The 25,193-nt window shown below is 41.3% G+C and overlaps 1 protein-coding gene across 5 annotated transcripts in view; it reads right to left on the bottom strand.

The window, feature by feature from the left end:
- The window catches only part of LOC115008409 (synaptotagmin-2-like), a 25,655-nt gene extending 462 nt beyond the window's left edge, over positions 1-25,193 (bottom strand). Inside the window, exons 1-10 of one of the 5 annotated variants that reach the window (XM_029432011.1) lie at positions 25,067-25,193; positions 24,909-24,931; positions 9,351-9,579; positions 9,046-9,203; positions 6,933-7,067; positions 5,723-5,890; positions 4,895-5,062; positions 4,436-4,553; positions 3,849-3,982; positions 3,521-3,736 (exon numbers count right to left, since the gene is read on the bottom strand). In XM_029432011.1, the coding sequence (XP_029287871.1) occupies positions 3,521-3,736; positions 3,849-3,982; positions 4,436-4,553; positions 4,895-5,062; positions 5,723-5,890; positions 6,933-7,067; positions 9,046-9,203; positions 9,351-9,555 (1,302 nt within the window). In that variant the 5' untranslated portion in view covers positions 9,556-9,579; positions 24,909-24,931; positions 25,067-25,193. Of the gene's footprint in view, positions 3,737-3,848; positions 3,983-4,435; positions 4,554-4,894; positions 5,063-5,722; positions 5,891-6,932; positions 7,068-9,045; positions 9,204-9,350; positions 9,580-13,439; positions 13,592-24,908 lie in introns of those variants that run through there. The other 4 variants (XM_029432013.1, XM_029432009.1, XM_029432008.1 and 1 more) reach the window with 4 other exon arrangements.

The raw sequence follows: 25,193 nt of genomic DNA, 5'->3' as shown, positions 1-25,193 counted from the left end.
GTGCTCAGGATAGCTTGTGAGACCCAGGAAGACGGGGATTTTGTTGCCTGCATTGCAGAAAAGTGACAGACTCATATAGTCCATCCATAGAACACCGATACACAAATACAGGCTCTATTGGTCCTATTGCAAATACACACAAATAGGAGACAGAATCTGATGGCAGCTCATATATACGTAGATGAGGGCGAGTATATTAAATGACTCCAGGAATGACACACATTGTAGAAAAGGATATAATGTGGCAATCCTCCTGAACCTAAATTTGACTCCACATTGTGAAATGTAATCTTCAGAATAGACTCCATATTGAAAAGGGAACGTGTGTGCGGTACAGTATGTATTCCTCTCGGTCCCCTCGAACATAGAGAGACAGCTGCATTACACTCTAGAAGATGGGCCATCATGGAGATTACCATTGTTCATCTTCATGCACTGTGTGTTGAAGATAAAGGTTTATCCAACAGTAAATGACAGTGACTGAAAAGGAAGCACACGGGGTAAACAAATCCCCACATTGGAAACGCCATGGTGGAAACAGCATCGATATCTCAGAGCATGCACAAGTGACACAACACCAGCTCATCCCATTGCAATCTATTCGTCAATGAAAAGATTATTGATTGCTTAATTACACGACTGGAGCTCCTTAAGAGGACTGCATCAATAATATGCAGTAATAATCCAGCGAAGACGTAGTAATAAAAATTCTGTGTAATAACATTAAAAGTTTAGTTTAGTTTATATGCAAATGACTGACTTATTTCTTATATTAAAAAGTATAATCAGAAATATGAGAGCAGGTTTATTTGAGCAGCAATAAGATGAGAAGGTACAGTTTAATGAAGCACGGAAGGAAAAAGGAGCTACAAGCCGATTCAGTCGTCCTCTATATCTACATTTAATTAAGACTTGACACCCATCTGGCAGGAGTAAATGAAGGAAACACTTACGGTAAACATATTCTCCTTTTTTTTCTAAATATATACAGTTTACTGGTCAGCGACCAACACATACTGCATAACAAGTGCAAGCAGAAATGAACAATAATTACATGACGTGTGGCCCAAGCATACTGTAACACTGGATTTAGCACAGAGGACACATACAGACGATGACAGAAAACAGGACAGTCATGCAGTAAAATGACAAACTACGTAGATTCTTTTTGTTACATATGATACACAAAGCAACCCTGCTTTGATCCCAGACATTAAAGGAGCCTGTGAACCCGAATATGGATTATTAAGACATACATTCAGTCCAATTCAGCAAAAATACATACACTTTGCAGTCATTGCATACTCTTTTTTTCTCTGTTTTATTATCAAAAATGACACAGAACACAAACACACACGTACACAATATAATTATGGTTCCTCTTTAAAACATGCTACTATTTACATCATTTTGTGAATACATGCTGTAGCCTATTAACAGATTTGCGCGATGCATAATGTTAACAATAGAAGTAGTACTGTGCATGGACCAATCAGTGTGCTGCTGTTTCATCCACCTGCAGGATTACCTTTTAAATCTGGTGACAATATGTCCTCATATGGACGCAAAGAAAGCCTCATTTTCTAAATACTTGATGTTCAAATGTAAATACCCACTGACATTATATTAAACGTGTATAATTATATTACTTTGAAAACCAATGGTTTGAATTCTCTCTTCTTTTCCAGAAGGTCAATTCAAGTTTCTGGGCTTCTTTGTATTCTGTTAACGTTTCAATCAATTTCTAATATTTGGATCAAAAATAGGATAACAAATTGGTGTGATGCTGATCTTTAGTGTATTTATTGTCACAATAAACTACTAAGCTATCCTTGGTTGTCCCAAAATGTCTGAATTTGAGCTACTAGTTTTATATGAATACATTTTGTGAATTGAACATCAATCTGTATTTGATATTTCAAGGTGGGGAATTCAGAACTCAGATAAATTCTCTCGTGCTCTGAATTCAGAGGTATTACAATTTCCAACATTAACTATTTAGGATTAATGAAACTTTACAATTTTGTGCACATAAGATTCAAATACTTATGGGATTGTTTTGCTCTCTGCACATCAGTCGAACACGTCTGTGAGGAAGTCGTAACACCTCCGCGTTGCAGCACTCTGGCTCCAGGTTTACAAAGCTTGTGGCCGACGAGCGAGCGATCCAAACAACATGAAACACTGCGAGGCATGATACATGCTAGATTCTGCAGCTCTATTTGGTTCAAGCAAAAATGGATATGTTTAATGTATAATATGTTCTGATGTAACACTCGCCTTGTTGACATTTTACAAACCTGCGTTTTTTTGTACTTGAATTCACGCTTTCTTAAAAAGTGCGGCTCTCTCTTACATTTCAAATTCAATCCTCTATAAAAACATCTGGTCCTTGACAGAAATCCTCGTGTTGTTTCCCCAGAAACTAAGAACGTCTTCTAGTGTACTGCAGTGCGTTTGGTAAACGAAGGAAAACATATAATCCGTGTGATTAGATGGCGAGAGCAAAACGTAAAAGAAGCAAAGTCATAACTGGTTCTAACATCGTCGAGCGGCCGTCTCGTGTTCTTACTTTGTCCACAGATAAGTAAGGTTTTACATCCAAGTGGTCAACACAAGACAGGTTGCAGATGGCACATTCACAGTGTCCCTGACTACCTTTGAATGCTTTTCAAAAGCTCCCCCTTTGAAATAAAACAATGAAGCTTCTTGTGTTTCTCAAAGTGTCATATCAGGAAAGGCACCCTTTGTATTCCTGTCCTACATTAGATCTGTCTGAAGACAATGTGTGTTGAAGCTAAATGCATAGACGTGCCTTCATGGCAACACAAAACAAGCAACTTAAATCAACTTTTCCACAAAGTATGCTCGTGTTTTTTTTTTTATCTTCTTCTCAAATGTGCGCTGATAAAATGAAGACAATCATTTATGCAGATTTCTCTTGAAAATATCTTGCAACATGGATCGCTGCATTCGGTGACCTCATTCATTCTCAATTAAATAGTTTTGCATTTATAGACTTAAACAGACTATGCAGGAAATAACCCAATACTACAGTACTTTCTATTGCAAGTTATAGCATACTTATTAGCCAGATACAATAGTGGGTGTGATGAATGCAGAGCAGTGGGGAGGTAAGTAAAGCATGCTCTATAAACTAAACTAAAGCTTTATTTCCAGCATTGTCTTCACCAAGACTTTCGTTCCGTGTCAGCACCCTAAGAATCAGTTTCTAAGTTTCTTCAAATGAAAGAAAGACCAACAGTCGATCATTCATGAGCCAGTCACCCGATAACTCAACGCCGCTCTTCACAGCATACACTAATGTGTGAAATGTGATGCTTAAAAAGAGTTTTTTTCCCCCCGACTTAACCGTGAATGAGCAGATTTTCTAAGATGTCTCTTTTTTGCTGAGCAGGTTTCATGACGAGTAGTCACGCGGTAAAGTCATGGGTTTCATGCAAAATAGGGGTGGGGGTTGGATTTCTGAGTTAGTGCATTAGCTGGTCGGTGGAGCACGTTACTTCTTTGCATTCAAGGATGCCAGCTGACCATCAATATCCTCCTCTGGCTGCAATGGATGCCACTGGGCAATGGGACGGCGCGGGTTAGACAGCATGTCGGACCAGTGCTTCAGACCTAGGCCAGACGCCTTACTGCCCACGAAGATCTTCCCGATGGCGTCATTCTTACCGATCTTGTCATAATCAAACACTGTGACCGCCACCAAGATTTTCTAAGAAGGGAACAAGAAAAGTGTTATTTCTAATAGTTATTTCACAAAATGACAACATCACAGCAGAAATATAATTAACTGATAAAAGGATAAATATTTTAGTTTGCTGTACCTGCATCTGTTCCAGGGGGATTTCAAAGCTGAAGGATTCGTTATAGTAAGGGTTTAGGGTGTTCTTCTTCACTGTAGTCTTCTTTTTCTTCAGACGCTTACCACCCTGCAGCAGCTGGATCTTCACATAAGGATCTGCAAAGGGCATCAATACGATCAGCAATAAAGAGCAGCAAGGCAAGTTATTGTAATGCAGTAGTTCCTGTTGTATCTGCACAACTTTTATCACTTCTGATATGTATTTCCATCATTTTTATTTGCTTTCTGTATTGAATTATTCTCTTGATGATATATATCTTATGCATTTGGCTCTGCTGAATTACAATTGTGAACTGCATTTCCCAAGTGTGCTTGCATGACAAAGCACATTTGTGCTCTATTTGAAGTCTTTATCATTAAATACTTGCTTTCTTTTCTCCATATGTGATGTGTTAGGCCTTCGTGCACATTAGAACTGTGTCTTAATGCAGTGATCTTCTAAAATGTTTCTATTGTTATACCATGTGTTTTGAAACATCATTCAAATCCACAGCACTAATCCCACTAAGAGAGTCATAATCTTAATTCTGTTTCCAGCATTGTCTCTACCAGATAATCCACAGGCATCCATCTTCTTCAGGTTCTTCGCCTCCAGGATGCAGACGGTGAGTTTCCCGGCGGTGGGGACGTAACGGAGGGAGATGCAGATGTCTCCGAGTTTCTCAGGCTGAGCGGCGCAGAGAGGAGAGACAGAAAGGACACGAGCTCGTCAGCCAACAACAGCAAACTGCTTGTTTTAGAAGATGATGATGATGATGGGCTAAAGCAAAATGCTCTAAGAGTAAAGTCGTTGTGTCCTCAGTTTACAACGTCCACTGAGGCGCATGAGGTTAATTTCTGTAAATTAAATGTCACATATCTCAGCCTAATGAATGACATGAAGGTCATACAACTCTATTAAGACAAAATCCCCAAATGTTCTACTGTAAAGACGACTGTACGGGATATCAATCCATTATCTCTGTCTTCTTTAAAATTCATTTCCAAAAGTTTGATTGTTAACAGCACCTCCTCTTGATCCGCGCTGTCCAGATCCTTCCACTCCTCGATCGGCCGTCCGAGGTCGATGGTGTTCATGGGAATCTTCACATCTCCAATGACGTCATGTTTGGAAAATCGGTCGTAGTCGTAAACGGACATCATTAGAGTCTTCCCGCCGAGCTCCTCGTAGGGCACCTGATGATCGACAGACACAGTGCTGCTGGATTATATCCTGACACTTGAAATGTTATTCCATCACTATAGGACAGTGAAAGCTACGTAAATGCTAAGAAAAGGTGAAGGAAAAAGGTACAGTAGAAGTTCAAACAACATAAACATAATAAAAGTGTGTGACATCCTCTCTGATTTAAACTTATTTCAATTCTAGATGCAAACATCCTTTGCAACACTAAATGTTGCAATGAGCCTGTCTTCGGCTGTTTGGGAGAGAAACATCAGTTGTTCTGGAATATAAGATGTTGTTTTATTTGCTGCTGCAAATGTGCAGGCAGGCAGAGCTTCCAGCGTTATCCAGAGCCAGTTGTAAAGTCTCTGCGGGCTTTATTAGGACAGGAAGGAGCAGCGTGTTCAGTACTGTAGGCAGCACAGACAGTGAGAACACACATCCGCCGAAACACACCATTATGGACAAGCTGGCAGCGGGTTAGGAGGATTATCTGTGTAGCTCATTAACACAAACTTCCTCACTATCATCCCTAAATGTTTCATGTATGTCTGTGTTTCTCCTCACAGCTGGATCGATTCATTATTCAAGCAGTGCGGACTGAAATGCACGATGCACTCATCTGCACCATATTCTACCATTTTACCACCGCACATACTGACAAGACTCACCTTGAATACAAATGTCTCGTTGAAGACGGGGTTCAGTGTTTTCTTGTGGACTTTCGTGTCATACTTTTTCTTCTTCTCGGGTAGGAGCTGGACTTTAACGTAAGGATCCGAGGTGCCACCCGAGTCCATGGATATGAGGTCCGCAGCTTGAAGGATGCCAACCGTGAGCTGTGTAAAGAGGAGGGCGTGGGCAGGATGGAAGGGACAGGAAACTTCATTTATCAGACAGAAATCCCAAATTTGTAAGATTTTTCATTCGTGTCAGGGTCACTGCTGCAGAGATTGGTTGTATAGCCTCATCTGACAACTTGAGCCTCGCAATCAATCTCCACAAACTTCTCTCCCGACTGGAGATTTTTTCGAATGTCAGAGGGATTTCTTCAATGTCACACGACTGTCACATTGTGACTTTTCTGTACCATAAGAGCACAACTTGTATTCTAGTCTCTGATCTGCTTTCTGCTGCCTTCATTTAAGGAATGATCTCTTTGATTCAGCACTGAGAACCTCATTAGTTCATGTCTACAGTAGCACTCTGCTGCCTCAGAGCATCACAGTAATGATGATGAAGTTACTGAATCTTTGACAAATGTGTTCTCTTTCCCTAATCAAAAATGATTGCAAAATTGTGTCATTATGTTGCCCTGCTGAGGCTTTACAAAGAAGCTTTCGGGACATGTTCAAGGATCATACCTTAAAGGAGTAGTTCTGCATTTTGGGAAGTACGCTTTTTCAAATTCTTGCCGGGAGTTAGATGAGAAGATTGATGCCACTCTTACATGTGACAGTTCAATGTGTAAGTCAGTTAGCTTAGCATCAACACAAGGAGAAACAGCTAGCCCGGCTGTCTCTGTGGGAAACAAAACTAAATCTGACCATCAGCTCCTGTAAAACTCACTTTTAACACATTACATCTTGAGCTTTAGAGGTCGTGGCTTTTGTAACGCTTGGACAAAGGCTCACTGTTTCCCCTCGCTTCCATTCTTTATGCTAAGCTAAGATAACCGGCTGCTACCTGAAGCTTTATATTCAGCCTGCAGACAATCAATACCAGCATCTGTTCTCTCAGCTAGAAATATAATCACCAACATATTGAATAACTTCTTAAAATATCAAAATGTGCAACACTCTGCAATGATTCACAATGCTTCAAAATAATATTTCTTTTAAAGCTTCGCAATAATGTAATAACAATAAGTGTAACACAGACCTTTGCATTTTCAAAGTCATAATCTATAGAATATTGCAGCTTCCCCAGTTTCTCTTCTTCCTTCTCCTCTTCCTCTTTCTCCTCCTCCGTCAGTCCGGTCTCTCCTTCGTCATCGTCCTCATCGTCCTGGTGTATCTGTGGTGTGGAGGTAACAAGACGCAGCAGGGTGTTAAAGGTCAGGGCGTCGGGTGTCAGACTACAGGGCTCCCCACGACAGCCAGCATGCCACAGACACTGGAGCTCCAGGAGGTTTTTACGTGGGAGATACATGTTTTGGTTACTGCTTACCTGCACAGCACCTGATGATAACAACCAGGGATTTATCATTTACAAGGTGAGAAATCTCTACTGGTAACACATAAATACATGTTTGTACTATGTTTTAAATTCCGCACACCTTGTCCTCTCAGTGTTTTTTTGGATCATTGGGCAATTCCTTCAACATGCTTGTGCAGTACAGTGACAGCCAGAGTCAGCGGAGGCTTTGCATGCTAGTTCCACTAAGAGGGCTGATAAATGCAACAGTTTTTTCTTAACGAAATCAGGTATCAGCATAGTTTTCAGTGTTTTAATTTCACCGGAGATAATTGTTTATATAAGAACACCTAAGGAACTAGCTCACAACAATGAATGTCAATGCATACTAAAAGGATAAAAGGTAAATAACATAATATTCAGTGCAAGGAGCTGGCTTTCAAATAACCTAATTTGTTAAATCCTACAGTCACAATTTTCATATTTCAAGATAAAAATCCAGCACAGCATTATTACAATATGTGGTTCAGGCTTAAAGGGCACAGCCAGCTATTTGAATAATGTAGAGTCGTATTGCTGCAGTGTTGTTATTGTAAAGTAAAGCCTCATTGCAAAGGTGGCCTTGACTTTGAAATGACTTTGAATCCTTCACATCCTACCTCCACTTTGAGCGTTACAATGAAAAGGACAGATTTGCGTATATTTCTCTATTCATGCAGTTTTATCATCACCGTTTTCATGTCTCCCAAACAACCAACCATGCCCTTCATCACATGCATAGATTAATAGTGTTAAAAAGTGTCTTGCATATCATCTCTTAATCCAATACGTTCCATATTGGTGTGAGAAACAGTTACATTGTCCCAGGAACAATGCCTTAGATGGTTAAAATCTCCTCTCTGGGGTTTATGGAGCACATCATAGCTTACCATTGTTACATTCTCAAGCTGTCATAACGCAAATTAAAAGTTGCAAAGTTGCAGAGTTGCAAAGAAGGAAGCTACGACTTTCATTCCATGAAACCCCCTCCGCCCCGGGGGCACAGAGAGCGTCAAGGTGAGCTATCCACCTACCGTAGAGCGGGAGTCCACCACAGTCAAGAAACACGAGGCACACACAAGACAGACAGAAAAGCAGGAGGGTGGGGGGGGGGGGGAAAGGAGGAGAGCAGAGAGAGGAAGAGATTCAACTCACAAGACACCAAACACACTACAAAAAGAGAGGCAGTCAACACCACCGCCACAGTTATGGTGAGAAATGACACTCTTGTTTTCGGCTGGGGACGATAATTTCACACCGTGGACACGTGTAATTGATTGCTTTAATTATCTGTCAGTAGAACTCTCTGTATGACGATGTTAGTTGATTAGTTCTCAAATGAATCACTGGCGTTTCTAACATTCATCCTCTGATTTACTGAGCGTTGCTTCCAAAACCTCCCGATACTTCGGCAGGTTTCCTCCCATCATTCATTATCTTTAATTATAAAAATGCTGCCTTTTGTACTTTGCGACTTGTCGGGAGAAACTTTTCCAATTCAAAGTGCTCATTATTCTTTGCCACCCCGTAACAAAGTGTGTCATTTTTCACCACGGGGGCCACAATGGAATACGTCACACATTTAAACGACCACCACAACAACATCGAATAAATGGAGGGGAAGAGAGCTCTCCTTGTGTCCTCTACAGCCTGGGCTACAAAAGCTGCTGGTAAAAGATCAAATGTGGTTAGCTATAGAGACATATTTAAATGAAGTAAAACATATGGCATGAATAACAATAAGAAATTGAAATAGTAAATTGTTGTAGAATTAAGAGGCCTGACTTTTTCAGCATGTAGGAAGCACAAGGCATCATACCTCGCCCTGCATGTTCTTCATGTTGAAGCCATCTTTGCCCTTCTTGCCTTTCTTGTTCTTCTTCTTCTTGCAGCAGCATTTTTTGATTATGCAGAAGCAGCAGGTGAGGATGAGCAACCCGGCCACCACGGCGATGGCGATCAGAGCCCACGGAGGCACTGTCAGTTTAAAAAGAACAACAGAGCGACAACTCAGATTGACTTGTAACTTTGAGGTTTCTCACAAAGAAAAGTGTAACTTCTTGTAAAAACGAAAAGCATTTTGAATCTCGGCAGGAAGCGGGGAAACACTGCAGGGTTACTTACGTGGTATTTTATCAATTTCATTCAAGAATTTGCTCTTGATCTCCTCAAACATGTCGTTCTTGCTAATCTCTGTGTTGTTGGAGCCAGAGGTGTCCGGCACCGAGGTGGAGATGAAGGCTTGGGTGGGAGCCATGGTGACGGTGGTGGCACCGGTGGGCTCGGCGGCCGCCTCGGCCTGTGGCTTTCTGAACAAGTTGAACTTCATCGTCAAAGACTAGGTGCAGCGTCCCTGAGGCACACAAAGATCAGACAGAAAAAGAAGATAAGATAAGAAACTGTTAAGACCAGGAAGGAGGTACAGGGTCCCCTTGCATAAACTCGTTATAATTATTAATTCGTCCCTCTTTAAGTTAAACGGATCAATGAGCAGCTCCTGGAGGATAGACAGAGACGTGTTTGTTTGTGTGTATTTTATGTACTAAAGTCTGTACGTTCTGACATCTATGCCTTACACTTCTGTAGCTCTTAACCGAATGAATGGCTTGTGTTTATGCGCGATTGTTTCAAAATGTGTTATTTTATGTGTTATTGTGATGTCTGGTCTTGATGCAGCAATTTCACTTTGTCAAGGCAATTGTCTCCCATGGGAGGCAATAGAGTAACTTTATATGGAACAAAGTGAATGATGCCAAGTAGTTTATCTTAATTTACATTAAAAGACTTATATACTTTCCCTGGAGGCTCATTGTTACAGAAATGTATTGAATTTTACTGGATTTTAAGCACAATGTCAGAACCAGTTTACAGTTTCTCCTGGCTGAGTGGTCCACTGGAAAAAGTCCAAAGTGATGTGTGTTACAGACAAAACAAGAAGTTTATAAGATTCACTGAACAAAAACAAGAGTTCAGAAAGATATATTGACTTGCGAATTATTGGCCTGAAAGAAATGCCCTCGGTGCGTCAAGGCCTTCAAGGTGCGCTCACACAGAATGCGAGGCAGATGTTAAAGGTGGCACAGCATACAAAGACGTGAGTGGGTGTAATTTGCGATTGGAAAACTGACGCATCCGCCCGAGATGAAAATGTTTTAACTTCAGCACAGAATACAGGTAACCCCTGGGCTTTGTGGATCCTTCGTACGAGTACAAAGATTAAAGGAAAAAGGAGAGAGACTGGAGGGAAGCAACAGAAAGAACTGGAGTCAGTGTGTGTGAGCTGAATACAAACACAGAGGTACACTCCCACACACACACAGTCGTTGCGTCTGTTGCTAGCTAGCAGACTGCACAAACAGTCCAACAGTGAAATTCAGGCAACAATGTTCTTAGCTTACAGTCTGAACACAACTTTTAAGAACATTTCTGAAGTGCAGAGAAGGTCAGGTAAGCTGTTTCTCACTGTTTATAGTCTTTATGCTAAACTAAGCTAATTGCTTCCCGTCTCCAGTGACGTGAGAGGGAAGTTGATCTTCTTATCTAACTCTTGGGGGGAAAATCAATTAAGCATATTTCCTAAAATGTTAATTCAAACACCCAAATTGAACAAAAAAGGATTAATTACTTATCAATAAAGGATTTTCATGTTCATTCCCAATATATTGATGCTCCTTTAGTAAGTGGATGATAATGATCCAATTAGTTTGAGAGATGATGAGCTGCAACGAAGCTCGGCTCTGTAAAAGAATGAGCGTTGTAGAAACAGAGTCATCTCAATCAACAATGTTCATTACCAGTGAAGGATTAAATAGAAACCAGTTACATTAATGACCACAAATCCTCAACTGATGAATCCATTACTACATAAAAGATATGAATGTTGAGCCTATTACACACAATATGCTGATGATGTGAGACTTTACAGTCGGTGTGAAGAAAGAGTTGGTTATCCCTCTGAACACAGAGATCTGTTACATTACACGTTTGTGCTTTTGCGTTTTAGTCCTGTTTCCTGAATTCAACCAAGTGCATGCTGGGATAGAAAGTCTTGACCACTTTGTGACCATAAGTAAGAACAAGCTGGTGTGGAAACAGATTTATTTGGATTTTATAATTAATTGCTGACATGTAAATGTTTTGCATCAAAAATACTGAATGAATACTTACCACTACTACTTATATGATCGATTAATCTTTCATTTGACAAACATTCAAATTGGTTCCAGCTTCTCAGCGGTGGGGATGTGCAGCTTTACTTGTAGTGTAAATAAAATATCTTTAGGTTTTGGCCTAAAGAGGAATAATGGGGCTGCCATTCAAATCACTGTCCCCACAATGAGAGTCTCTCTTTACAATGCTTCATCTTCTCATCCTTAGGAAATTAAATCCATAAAAAAAAGAAGCTGGAAAAATCTATTTACTTTCCAGCCTCAAGTGAGCACTATATTATTCTCTCTCCGTTTTCCTCTTTGCATAACCAAGAGTGGCACCAGCACGCTATTAGCATTTATGAGGGTGTTGATGCTCTGGTCTAAATGAGGCTCGCTGTTTTTTTGCACGAAACAGAGAAAACATGCTGCAGATAACTGGACGACTGTAGCGTCAATTCACTCTGACGAAATCAGAAGCAGAGGATTATAATTTGTTAAAGGGAAAAATAAATCCTTTTTGTTGTCATTTATTAGATTCCCTAAAGGAAGACAGTTATATTACACTAACAAGGACATATGTCTGGATTCCATCAGAAATGTTTTACTGCAGTGTGTATCTTGACTTGTATCATCTCAGTACTGAACACTGTGATTTGGACACTGCCTTTATGCTTTCATGATAAAGAATAATTGACAACAGTTTACTTGTTTTGCAGCTATAACGTCTCCATGTTTGTTTGTTTCTGCTTCAGGGTGAACATTTCGAAGGAGAAAAGTGTTTTGAAAGAAAAGGTCACAAAATGAATACATTTTCAAGCAGCATTGAGAGCAGTACGTGATTTAAAGAAAACTGTTACGCACGTACTGTGTGGAGTGTGTGTGTGTGTGTGTGTGTGTGTGTGTGTGTGTGTGTGTGTGTGTGTGTGTGTGTGTGTGCGTGTGTGTGTGTGTTATCACAGCTCATAAATGTTCAGAGCTATCCAGAGGATTTTAGTTTTATCTTCGTCGAGCGGCACAAAAAAAAAGAAAAAGACAATTTCTATCCGTTGTTTTAAATGAGCAAGGACAACTGTTGAGTGCAGGGTTTCACACGCACACACACACACACACACACACACAGAGTTTGTAATTGTGCCAAATTAGAGTGACATATGGTCAGTCTTCTGCTGAAGAGACATGTCTCTGTGGGGACTTCTGTATTGCAACATGAAAGTGAACCAGCAGGCTCTTCTGTCATCGTGTGACAAACACACTCATGATGTAACCTCATCTTCATTCCTTCACTGGCCACAGATCAATAAGTATTGCCTTCAAACATGTGTGCTTTAGAGTGGACCCTTTTCTCTCGTTGTAAGACAGAACGTGTGCACAGACTGTACAGTCGGGGCCCTTGTGCTGTGGGCCGGCAGAATATTGTTGCTAAGCAATCCTGATACTGTCTGTAAGCTATCCACAACCTGCCTATAACCGAGGTCACCAGCCAATCAAATCAAACAATTGGCTCAAAGCCAGCGTCAAGTCACTGCCTGAGCGGCGGGCATGATAGCAGCGCCGACTGATATGAAGTTTAAGCTGCAATAGGGGTCCCTGCAAAAATAATATAACATATTAATTTCACTTTACGCCTGTACAAGAAATCCTCACCTCTAATCCCCTTTACCAAAACATGCCCGCAGCTCTAACTCAACACTCTAACTCTTTTGGCATTCAATTGATCAGCGATGAGGATGTCGGCTAAATGCAAAATGCACCAACATCACATGTATGGGTCCCCCTTCTTTAGGTTTTAGCCGGGTGTTTACCTTTTTGCCATCAGCACTCAGTTCCTTATCTGCCTTTGATTTGCTCACCACTGGCCAGCATCACTCAGACACAAAAAAAGGGCTCTGACACATCTTGATTCACAAGGATATTAATGTACAGAGAACACAGGTACAGTGTCACAGTTTATCCTGAAGGAGAAGATCCTCTAAGATAGCCATCTTCTCGTGGTACGTTTGGATTGTATTCACGTCACATAACTGCACCCTCATTTCCCTAAGATCTCCAAAACAAAACTCACCAGTCAGATGTGGTATTCCCCTTCGTGAGGTGGCCCATCCAATATCAAAAACTACAGCTAGCTACAGTCCCTCAGAGCTGTGGTAACATAGTCTGATCTCTCCCATAAGCAAAGACTGCAGTCTCCTCTCACTTCTCTCCACTGCAGCACTACACCCCTCCTCCTCCTCCTCCTCCTCCTCCTCCTCTTCCAATGCACACCATCTCCCCCATTTTCCTCCCACCCATCACACACCTCCCTACTCCCTCTCAGTCTCCCTCCCTCAATGTACTCATGCACGCAGCCTCTTTACCTCTTTCTCCCCATCTCTCTCACTCTCTCTCTCTCTCACTCTCACTCTCTCCCCAGCCTCATTTGTGATGCTGCTCACACAGCTGATTGCAGCATGCCACTCTTTGGTCTAGCCTCGGAGGGCAGTTGTAACAGATCAATATGCACAAGCTCTAGTGTGTTTGTGTGCGCGTGCGTGTGCATGCATGCGTGAATAAAGTCACAGTTTGCATAGATCAGAGATGGAGAACAAGCAAGGTAGAACAGCTGACAAACTCTTAAGGGTGTGCTGAGTTTACCACATCAGCTCCAAATAGTATCTTTCAGACCTCATACAATTAATTGGATCCCCACAATTGATCTCAGAAGTGCGCTATCACCCTCTGGAGAGACTCTCCGTCGTAAAACACAATGTGAACCAACAACTGAAAACTAGAAAGATTAGGTCAACTTGTCTGCCTCTCCCCGAACCCTCGGGAGACTCGCAAATGATGATTGGAAGAGAGCAGATTGCAAAGCATCTTCTGCAGTTTCAATACAAGCAAAACATGCGGCAGCCCAGAGCGTCAATTTTAAACCGTTGCATCATAAAACAACTGATGTGTTACCAAGAAATGTATGCATGAATAGAGAGATGAGATTATTAGTCTTGAATACAAAAATCTGGGAAATAACCTAGTCCTCATAGCCTAGCGTTACATGCACAGTTTCATGCACGGTTTCAAATCAACAAATACACACAAACGTCCCGTATGTGGGTACGCCTGTGCATATTTGTGCCCTTTTGAATCACGGCTTTCTCCTCAAACCCCTCCTCACTCTCCTTGGGGAAATACCTCTCTGTGTGCTCATGTTCAGCCAGCAGCTGTCAGGAGCCAGTGTGAGGTTTCTCCTCTCTCTTCAGCTTACACTGCAATGAGCTTCTTCTGCCAGCGGGGGGCAGGGATCTCACACAAAATGGCTGCATCACTGAGCTATTTCTATACCAGTGCACAGCAAAGTTATGCCCCGAGATATTTGTCTTCCATGTACTAGCATAAGTAAAAGTGACACTCTTTTTAAACAAAACATTTAGCGAAAAGGATGTGGCATGAGAGAGAACTGAAGCAGCACGGTGACGTGAGGAGGTATTGTTGGTTTGTGGTTTCAGGACTGAGATAGTGTAAGACATTGCCTCAGTTACATCTGTAAAAGTAACATAGACTACATATAAAATCATTATGGTGCTTTAAAAGAGTTATATGCAGTCAGACTGGTAACATTTACTTGCGTGATGTGGCAATAATCAGGCAGGGCATGAGGCAGAGCTACGGTGGCTAATACAAGCACATTTTATAGCTTCTTACGCTTCATTGACAGTACCCTCTGTCATTGTCCTTGCACTCACTGCAGAGCACTATCCCTCCTTCTCTGCCACTTGTCATTTCTTGATTTGCATATACTGTAAACAAGGAGACAAACACACACTGACTCCTGAATGTGAGATCCTTCCCACTCCTCCTATCAAACTGGCTGGACAAGTGTAAAAGCAAATACGTGTGGAGGCGGTTAGTTTAGCTTAGCAAGACTGGAAACAGCTGTCTGGAGGTAACGCAATCCACCTACAAGAGCCTCTGAAACTCACTAATTAACACATCATGTAATATCTTGTGTGTTACAAACAACTGAAAGCATTGTGGTTTTTTACAAAGGGTTACGTGTCCGACTATTTTGTGGCTGCAGTGTCAAGGTTGCAGTGAAATTAGGAGGTGCTGGTGTTCCCTTTAGACACAACCAGAACTGTTCTCAAATTCTCTTTCTTACTGTACGTCTAGTTGTTTTTATGACGGGGAGACGAAGTAAGGATTGTCATGTGGTAAAAGTGATCAGACAGATTTAAACTCAGACCATTACATACAGCTTTAGTTCCCCCTTTAGAAGTCAGGGTCGGCTACAGGACGCTCCCTCAATGGAAAGTTCCTACAGTCATTTAATGCTAAATCACGACAGCAATCTGTAAATCTGCATTAGCAGAAGAGGAAACTTGGCAACAACAATAAGTTAATTCACTCAAAAGTAGATTTAGGACACAGTAAACACAGACTTCATTGTGAAATAACTTAAATGTAAAATGTAAATGGCAGAGAGCCAAACGGAGCAGCACTATTACACAGAGACAGAGAATCAATATGTATCTGATATAAGAGTAATAGCCACATTATTCTAAGTGAAATCTAATTTTACTTCGCTTTGTAGAAAAGCATGTATGGCTGAATTATGAGTGATTCGCAAAAAACGCTTATTGTTAAAATAAACATTTATTTCCGTCTATTTATTGTCAGAATGTTTTGATGCGTTCTAGATCGATGGAAAGAGGATGACGGATTCAAACCTCTTGCCACGAACAAGAAGATGAACAATGTACACTAATAATTAAAAGAATAATAAATATCAGCCAGATAACAAGCGTATTAATGTTAATAAAGTAATGTAACAGCTTTCATCAGATGTAATTAGCTAATGTTCTTTGACCAGATTTGATGAATCCCTTCTGCTTCTTGACTCAGCAGCTTTGGTGCCCGGCTGAGTTTAGTGCAAGGTCACAACGCAGCTGCATTATCACCCGAAACAGTGATAGTACAGTAGGATTGGTTCACTCGGGCTCCCAGTGCATTGTGGGATAGCTCTTCCCCGACTCTCATTACCTTAAAGCTTCTGTGAATCAGTAAATCTCTCTCTCTCTCTCTCTCTCTCTCTCTCTCTCTCTCTCTCTCTCTCTCTCTCTCTCTCTCTCTCTCTCTCTCTCTCTCTCTCTCTCTCTCTCTCTCTCTCTCTCTCTACTAGTTGTCCTCTCCACAAAGGATGAGTCAGGCCCGAGGACTGCTCTGCGCTGGGAAGTCGATAAGAGCGACACAACCACTATCAAAGCCCCAGACACCAACATATGCAGAGGACAGCTGCTGCTCAGTGCGCACCACAGCCGGGACGTTTTGGTCGAGATGATTCGTCTCCTCTGAGGCAGCAGAGAGGATGTGGAAAAGACTGCACCCTCTCAGCTCCTGCGGGGAGTGCTGCAATGCAGGGGTGCAGGAGAGAAACACAAGGCAGTTTGTCTAACAGTCAGCGGCTCACACTTCATTTCCTGCCATGCCTCGCTTCTTCCTCTCCTCAATGCTTTCATCTTATACTTCTATCGTTGTAGCCCTTTCCGCCTCCCTACCATCTCTCTCTCTGTATCTCTTTCACACACACGTTGGCCGTACTGTGGCCCGTCATTTCTGCAGCGTAGACAGGAAACAGAAAGCACCATATGGTCGTAGTTGGCTCTGTACATTCGGTTGCAGTGTTTGGGTGTCTTGGACGTATATAGTTGGTCAACAAGGTGTCTGTGTTTGCCTCTATGTGTGTGTACGTGTGTGTGCAAACACCAAGGGGATTTTTTTATGGAGAGTTTCGAGTGGGTGGACGGCTGACGAAGAACTCTTGCGCTCTGACAGCAGCTTTTCACTCTGACTGAGTTACTGGGATAATGATACTATACAGTGTCAGTCTCCTAAGTGAAGGAGAGGAGAGGGGGTCCTTCCTATGTTCCCCGGGCATGTGTGTATCTTCATATAAAAAACATTGGAAGCGATTGGTATGGGCTATTTTCACAGTTCAAATAGAAAAAGAATGACAGAAAATGGACGTTTCAAATCTGTTTAGCCGCTGTGGAGATAGAAAACTATAGAAAACTGTCTTGCCCACAAATTTTAGGGCATATTGAGGAGTATCACATCAGCAGGATGAACACTGTGGGGGATTTTAACATATTGAGCTGAGGAACAAAGACACGTACGCTCCCTAAGAGAGCTGTGGTCGGCAATGTCAATGTGGGTAAAGCCATAACTGATTAAAATGTATATGAATATAAAGATTTGCCCCCAAAAGTAATTAAATAACCAAGCAAATAAAGACAATTATTAGGGAAGCTGGACTAACAAAAGCTCAAACATTTTGAAGGTGTATAGAAAAGATGATTTGGAGGGTCATTTTGGTCACCTCTTAAAGTTGTATGTTAAAGAATCTTTGTACTAATTAAATTGCTTTGTACAGGTCTTCCCTACTGGAACAAACTTATTTTATAAAAACATTTTTGACCGTTCACATCAGGAAACACACACAGGTGTAACTTTAACGAGGGCTCTGTTCTGTTTTAAAGCTCTTCACACTCACACAGGTTAGGCCTCTGCGCAGGATGGAGTCGGGAGGTGCTGCGCCGGGAAAAGAGGTCAACAAACTCCATATTAAAAAAGATGGAGGTTTCATTGGTGCAGGTGCAAACACAACTGACATTTAGAGATTTAAATATTTACTTCATGTGTGAAACTTTTGATTTCCTGTGGGGGAAGTGTTCTCTGGTCTCTGGTAAAATCTGAAGACATTTTCAAAATGAGCCAAAAAGTGAGTTTTTCTTATCCTACCATATTTAGTCTTTGAGCACGTGGGATTACTGTTTTTTGCTAAATATTTAATAATATTTCAGTTTAAAAAAAACAGCAGTCACATGTGCCCAAAGTGTCTCAGAAACTACAAGAAGCCCAGTCAAGTATTTGGTCTCTATGACGTTTAAATATCAAGGATATGCACACATACGCAGAGTCATCATGCACTCGTCCACGGCCCAGTTGATAAATGAAATGTGACGCAGTCATCATTAATGTCTCCTGCTATAATATGTCAAAATGTATCTCATGTAAAAGGTCGAGTAAATCCAGGACGTGTAAGATTCAAACATTTCTGAGTTCATCGCCTCTCACTGATATGAATAAAGACAATTTTGGCAGAACGCAAACCACATCGCTAAATTCCTCTTGGACTAAGGGACTCTAACAATAAAGGGCTGAAAACATATCGACTGCCTCGATTGTATCCATAAATACTAATGCCACAGCACATCTTTAATTACAGGTGTTACTAATAACATTAAAGTGGCAATTAACACATTTTCAACTTCTCACCCCCTGGCGTTTCCAAGTGGAATTATTTTTGCCACTTCTGTCGCAAAGACAACCGGCTCGCTTTCCTCAGAGCATACTGCTAGCAAATAAATCTAGCGACTTATTCAGAGCATTAGGGAAAAAGCGAGATATATATTGTAATTCATTCCAAGCTCAAAGTTATCGCAGTCCACAGCTCTCCCCCTCGCTGTAACCAACATAACCACTAAGGGTTATGCTAATGAATGTGCGATGATGTCACCAATATGCAAAAGATAAGCATGCGATGATAGCAACTTTTGGAGCCGGTGCTAGATACTTTCATTGGAAAAGAGTTGGCAAACACTGCACAGGACAGAATTGCCCAGAGATACAATAGCTGACGACCCTCCCAGGTCAGACATCTGTCCACCAGGACTGTCCACTATAGGAGGACGGTCCCTTTAAAATAATAAAGACATGAATACAATTGTAGCTTCTCGTTTAGAAAATGCTAATCTCTTTCAAACTTTCACCCAACCAAATGTCTGCAAGCTTGTCCCTCGGGAATAAGAAGTAAAGACTGTTACGCTACAGCAACGTTACCGTCTACTTACATCATACTATCATACAATTCTAATCACAAGGGTAAAACTAACAAAGGTAATTAACGGAAAGATGTCTTTTATACTGAATTTCCCCTGTGAGTTGGTTCACATGCACTACCTTAAAGGCAAACTATAACGCCCACAAACATTTCCCTGTGGTAACTGAGACAGGAACATCAACAAAAAGTGGACTTGAAAGCTTGACGTATAAAAGAAAAGCATTTCCTTGTTGCTAATAGATTGCACTGAATTATTATTCTAATGATTGTAGCCCATGACGGTCATTCAGTGCACAAATGTTTCCTTCCCTGTTCCTACATGGACACACACTCATGTTTTCTTCCTCCCGCTGCTGAAAATAGCCTGACTGACTGGTGCTGGATATAGTGGTGCATTTAGGGAGCAGAAGGGAAGGCGATATCGACATTTAGTCACAGAGAGGCAGGAAAAACAGAGAGAGGAAACACATCTCCTCAGCAGTGTGTTGCCCAAATGCACAGATCTGGGGCAACATGGCGGAGAAGTACTGAGCAAAGAGAAGCCAGAAGGCACACAGGGTACAGTGAGTAATTATCTGATCCTTCTGCACCGTCTTCGTCTTCTTTTCCTCCGGCCTCGAAACCGCCTCACATCAGATTTGATTGGAGACTAATTAAACTGTGAGCAGTCATTTTACACCACCTTCTGTGTCTTATTAAAACGCACATGAAGTGATCGGTTGGAAGCAAAACTTTTGAGGCTGTATTTCTAAAGATGCTAGGCCAAAGGCAAAGCGATAAATGGAAGAACTAGATGTGTCAATCGTGGCATCTTCCATTTTCTGCTCCAGCAAATTTCCAAATCTGTCAGGGGTTTGGTGCCGGGAGAGGAGAAGACAAATTGGTAGCATTAAGAAAGCGCTTTATCAGCAACTCCTCGAAAACAGGTCCGTTCTGCATCAAGCCAGAACAAGGCAGAAAGAATAGAAATTCTATTTATTTAAAGTTGTTTTTATTCCTGGTTATTAAGCATCAAGTCAGCTAAGAGTGCAGAGCTATATATACAAGGTTACCACTAGCAGTAAAGTGGCTGTGCATACTTGAAGGAGACGTCATTCATAATTCAGCTTGTATGCAAGCTTTTAGTTTTAATTTAGAGGTAGATACTTGCTTTAAATACTAAAGCAAGGTGTCAAACATGCGAGATGACTTTGCAAAGTGTAGAAATAAGTTGTTTCGATCATAAAGTAAAAGCCTTTGTAGATACACTGTGATCAGGAAGTTGTAACGCACATGTGTAAATGATAAACTAATACTATTATTGAAATTGCACATTTTGTTTCTTAAGAACTTTCAGGTTGTTCATAATGTTTTGTAAAAAGATTAAGTTTGAACATTTTCAGAATGTACTTTTTTGCACTAAAACGAAGGAAACATTTGGAGTTGTTGTTATTTATATGTTATTATGCTGTGATGTTACTGGACCGGCCCACTTGAGATCAGATTGTGCTGCATGTGGCCCCTGAACTAAAGTGAGTTTGACACCCCTGTACTGAAGTATGCTACTTTTTACTCTACGTTTATCTGAAATCTAAAAAACTGTATTTCATTTGAGCCCTTTGTCATGTTTTAGATGTTCCTTTAGTTGTAGACGTCCCCTCTGAACGTCGAGACCGAAGAGATGAAGTTGTTATTAAAATAATATGGATTATAGCTGCTTCAGGTTAAAGGATCTGAATACTTCTTCCACTACTGGTAGCAATACTTAAAAGCTGAGACAGCTGCTGTTTATTCTGTACGTACCTCACTTACAAATGTTCCTTTACTTTCTCTGACATCACTTTACATTATTACTGCCTGCAGACGTTCACTCTCTAACAGAGTGGAAGACAGACACACACATACAGTACACAAACTAGCCTACTGATTGTTGCCGCTTCCATCTGGTACTTAAATATATTAATTCACCCATGAAGCACTCAAATCGATCTGCTGAAAGGTATTGATCCTCGTCTGCACGAGACTGCAGAGGTTGAGCTGAAACTGACAGTCACTATAGTCGTGTGCATGCTCCTCACCGAGCCAAATAAATAAAGCAAACGGCACAACAATGTACGGTAATACAACATATCTGTCTGCCGTGTCGTGATGAGCAGGTGGTGGACAGATTGCTTTTTGTTTTTAGCTTTGTTGCTGATGTGAGCGGTGAGCCGTAACCAAAAAAAGTAAAGTTACAGAACATAAAACCAACACATTGGATGAGAAACAAATCATCACAATGGAAAAGCTGCAACCAAAAGATGGTTGTAGTTTTTACATGGAGCATGAGTTAGATTAATTAATTTATCATAATGATGAATAATTCTGACTAATACTAATACTACTAACGAATCGCTGCAGCTCTTGTTCTCGGTGCATCTGGTTCGGCTGCTACACTTTCCCTTTAAAGCTGCATGGCCTCATGTCACTTCCCGCTCTCCCTCTGATGTTACTCCGGTCTGTGTTGTGGATTTGACCTGTTGGGTAGCCCTGAAGGTTTGGCATCGACATCCTTTTTTAAAAGTCTTTTTCGATTTGCTATCTGACCTCAAAAAGCTCAATCTTGGCCAACACATTTAATGGCTTGTTGATTGTGTTGCGTACAGTTTGAATGCAGTCAGGGGGCGGGGGGGGGGGGGGAGGCCAGAGGTTCACGAGCTAATGATGCTCAACATTAATACAAATCCCTTCTACAGTATCCTCAGGTAGAGAAATGTTGTGTTGATAGCATCAGAAAATGCACTGCAGCACCAGCACAGACATCAATACAGCAGCTTTCCCAGGGAAGCTCTCAAAGTCCACGGAGCATCTCCCCTGAAGTCTGCCACAGGTTTCAAAACAAAAACATAATCAAATTCCCTTTTATGAACTGCTATCACTGTGTATGCATACTGTAGTATTAATCCAGCTGTGTGTAGAGTATAAATGAGAAACATCAACAGTTTGCTTTGTGTACGTCGATGCACCTGACGGCCTGTGAAGACGGACCTGAGATTGTGAGAGCAGGACTACAGGCTGCTCAGAATCCCATTTCATGAACCATCAAGCAGCAGAAGTCCTCCAGGGCGTGAACACCTCTCCTCAGGAGGAGCGGTGATGTGGAAACTTAAAGGAGCTCCAATGAGGCCTCCTTGCTAAGTGCAAGAAGTGTCCACAAGCTGGAATAAAACATCACTGCCATGTCACTGTCAAGCCACACACAGTGACATACATATGGACCAGGAGGGCCCTACTAAACCTACTGGTAGGTTCAGGAAGCTCACTGACATCATTTATCCGATGTGGGAGGAGACGTGTTTGTGCCAAAAACAAGAAAACCACAGAAGAAGATGCAAACACAATAAAACAAACAGTCTAAGCAGATTTGTGAGTCTGTTAGCTAAATGCTAACATTAGCATGTTAACCTGCTCACAATGACAATGTTAACAAGCGGATGTTTAGCAGGTATAATGTTTACCATCTTAGTTTAGAGTGTTAGCATGCTAACATTAGTTAATAAGCACTAAACACACATCTTTCAGGGAAACCAAGCATTTGGCTAATTAAAACTTTGATCCGATTGTGGCGCTAGACGTTGTTGCAGTTCATCGTGAGGGGAACACAAACGTCAGAACCACGTCATCCATCCAACAGTTGTCGAGTCATTTCACTCAAAACCACAAATGACAACAACATGGTGGCGATAAAACAAAATCAGGGGATCTCCAAAATCAGCAGGATTAATTCTCTCTGAAACATAAATGTCTGCATAACATTTCATAGCAATCTATCCAATAGGTGTTGAGATATATCCGACCTACACTGTCATCCCAACAGCCACACCACTAGCATGGCTAACAAAGAAAGGTACTTGCTTGCATATCATTTTATATATAGGAAATAAAGTACTGTACTATTCGTATAAAAGGGACACCCAATAATATAATCTCATCTAAGACATTTGATGCTGACTCCATCACAAGACACCAAGCACAGTGTCTGCAAAACTGTACAGTATGAATAATCCTCTCTTAGTGTACTGCTAAATGCAAATTCAGCAAGAAAAGACAACTTTAGATGCAAACTGATTCTCTCTCTCTCTCTCTCTCTCTCTCTCTCTCTCTCTCTCTCTCTCTCTCTCTCTCTCTCTCTCTAGTCCAACCTACCTACAGACAGTTAAAACATATGACATGTGCTGCTATACTGCTTTGTAATCTTGTGCTCTCATCCATTTTAATTAGTCACATGAGCAACTTAATCCCGAGGGGAAACATTATCAACATTTATTATTGATAAATATAAGCATGCTCTCTTATTGCATTGTCAGGGCACACGCTCACTGTACTATGCTATATAAAGATATGTCACTTTGAATCTGTCAAAGATCTATTGCAGCACTAAATGCATCAAGGCAAGATCGTGGAGGAGGACAGCTTTGTGTGTCAGTCTGTGTGTGTGAGTACAGACATACTGCAGAGACACACCCCCTGATCCACCTCTGCTGATGCCAAAAGGAAGTCCTCATTTGGCTCACACACTCAGGAGTGTCCCAGTCATGTACTCATAACACCCCCAGGGAATAAAGAAACCACTGCACCACCTGATCTGTTCACACTACTGCATCATAATCAGCACAGGGACATACAGTACTAACATGGATCAACTCAAGTCTGTGGCTGCAAATAAAAGATTTCTTAATAATCGATAAGAAAAACTGAGATACATGGGAGATGTCTGCGAGGACAAATGAAGAGAGGTCTCAGCCTAAATCACAAGAAAACGAAACAAAATTCAAGCTTCAATGTTATCAGTGTCCATTAGAGGCTGTAATGCGCAAAATCTAATGAGAGCTTTATCTTCACCTTCCACTACAGTGAGTGAAGGATGTTTTACTAAAACGTACGCTATTTAGAGAAAAGGTTGTAATGGACTTGGCATGAATTCATTTAACAGATTCACATAAGCACAGTGAGCTCTGCAGACTCTTACGTGGGCCCTTCACTCCTGCTGGCTCATCACATTTGACTTTGCACACACTCCCTCAGAGCTTTTACTGTAATAAGAGTGAGCGGCCTCTCGTCCCCCATCCAAAGAATGAGTAACACTGTTTAAAGCCCCAGTAAAGAAATACAGATGAAAATACATTATTATCAGGAACATGTCATCTGAAAACAACTTATTTTATATCTGCTTCTTCCGGAAAATGTTCCCCGTGTATTAAATATCCCTCGCTTTTAATCAATTTCCACACATCCAGATTATTATAAGCAGCCAATGAAAAGTGCTGTTACTGTTTTTTTCTATACTGCAAGAAATCCCCGTCTCAAGTTCTCCCCTCACGCACGTTTGTTTTTAATATGTAACATTATACTGCAGCACTACATGATGAGGCACGGGGACTTACTGGCGTGCTGTAAAAGTTCCACTCCACAGATTTGATATCATTTCAAGACTCTCCGCATTAAATTGAGAGGCTTACACTGTCTGCTCTGATTACCCCTGAGCCATTTATTCTCTCGCTTTCTTTCCTACATTCACACAGGATGTGTGTAATGAGGCTAGGTGCCTCTGTGACAACCTGGCACGCAGCAAAGCCCCAGTAACTGATGATGCTGTCTTGTACAGAGAATACATTTTTTTTTTAAAAAGCTGCTTACCTTAAAGGGAGATGTGCTGCCTCCTAAACAAGGAGTGGAAGCAGAGAACAGGGTCAGATATGCAGGAAGAAGAAACAAATCTTAACAATCTGCACTTTGGTTCATCCCACTCTCACAAGACATCTCAAAACCCCAGAGCTGGAAGGTCCCAGTTTCACCTGAGGGTGTTTCAGTCCTTAAAGCAGACACTCTCAAACAAGACTTTTCCTGGCTCAAGGTGCTGCTGACGTGCACTCAGATCAGGCAGAGAGGAGAGGAAACACTCACACAGATTAACATTGTTCT

The sequence above is a fragment of the Cottoperca gobio genome, chromosome 5 (assembly GCF_900634415.1).
Source record: "Cottoperca gobio chromosome 5, fCotGob3.1, whole genome shotgun sequence".
NCBI classification, from domain to species: domain Eukaryota; kingdom Metazoa; phylum Chordata; class Actinopteri; order Perciformes; family Bovichtidae; genus Cottoperca; species Cottoperca gobio.
Note: the sequence above shows the minus strand (reverse complement) of the source record. Positions and strands in the feature narration are given on the sequence as shown.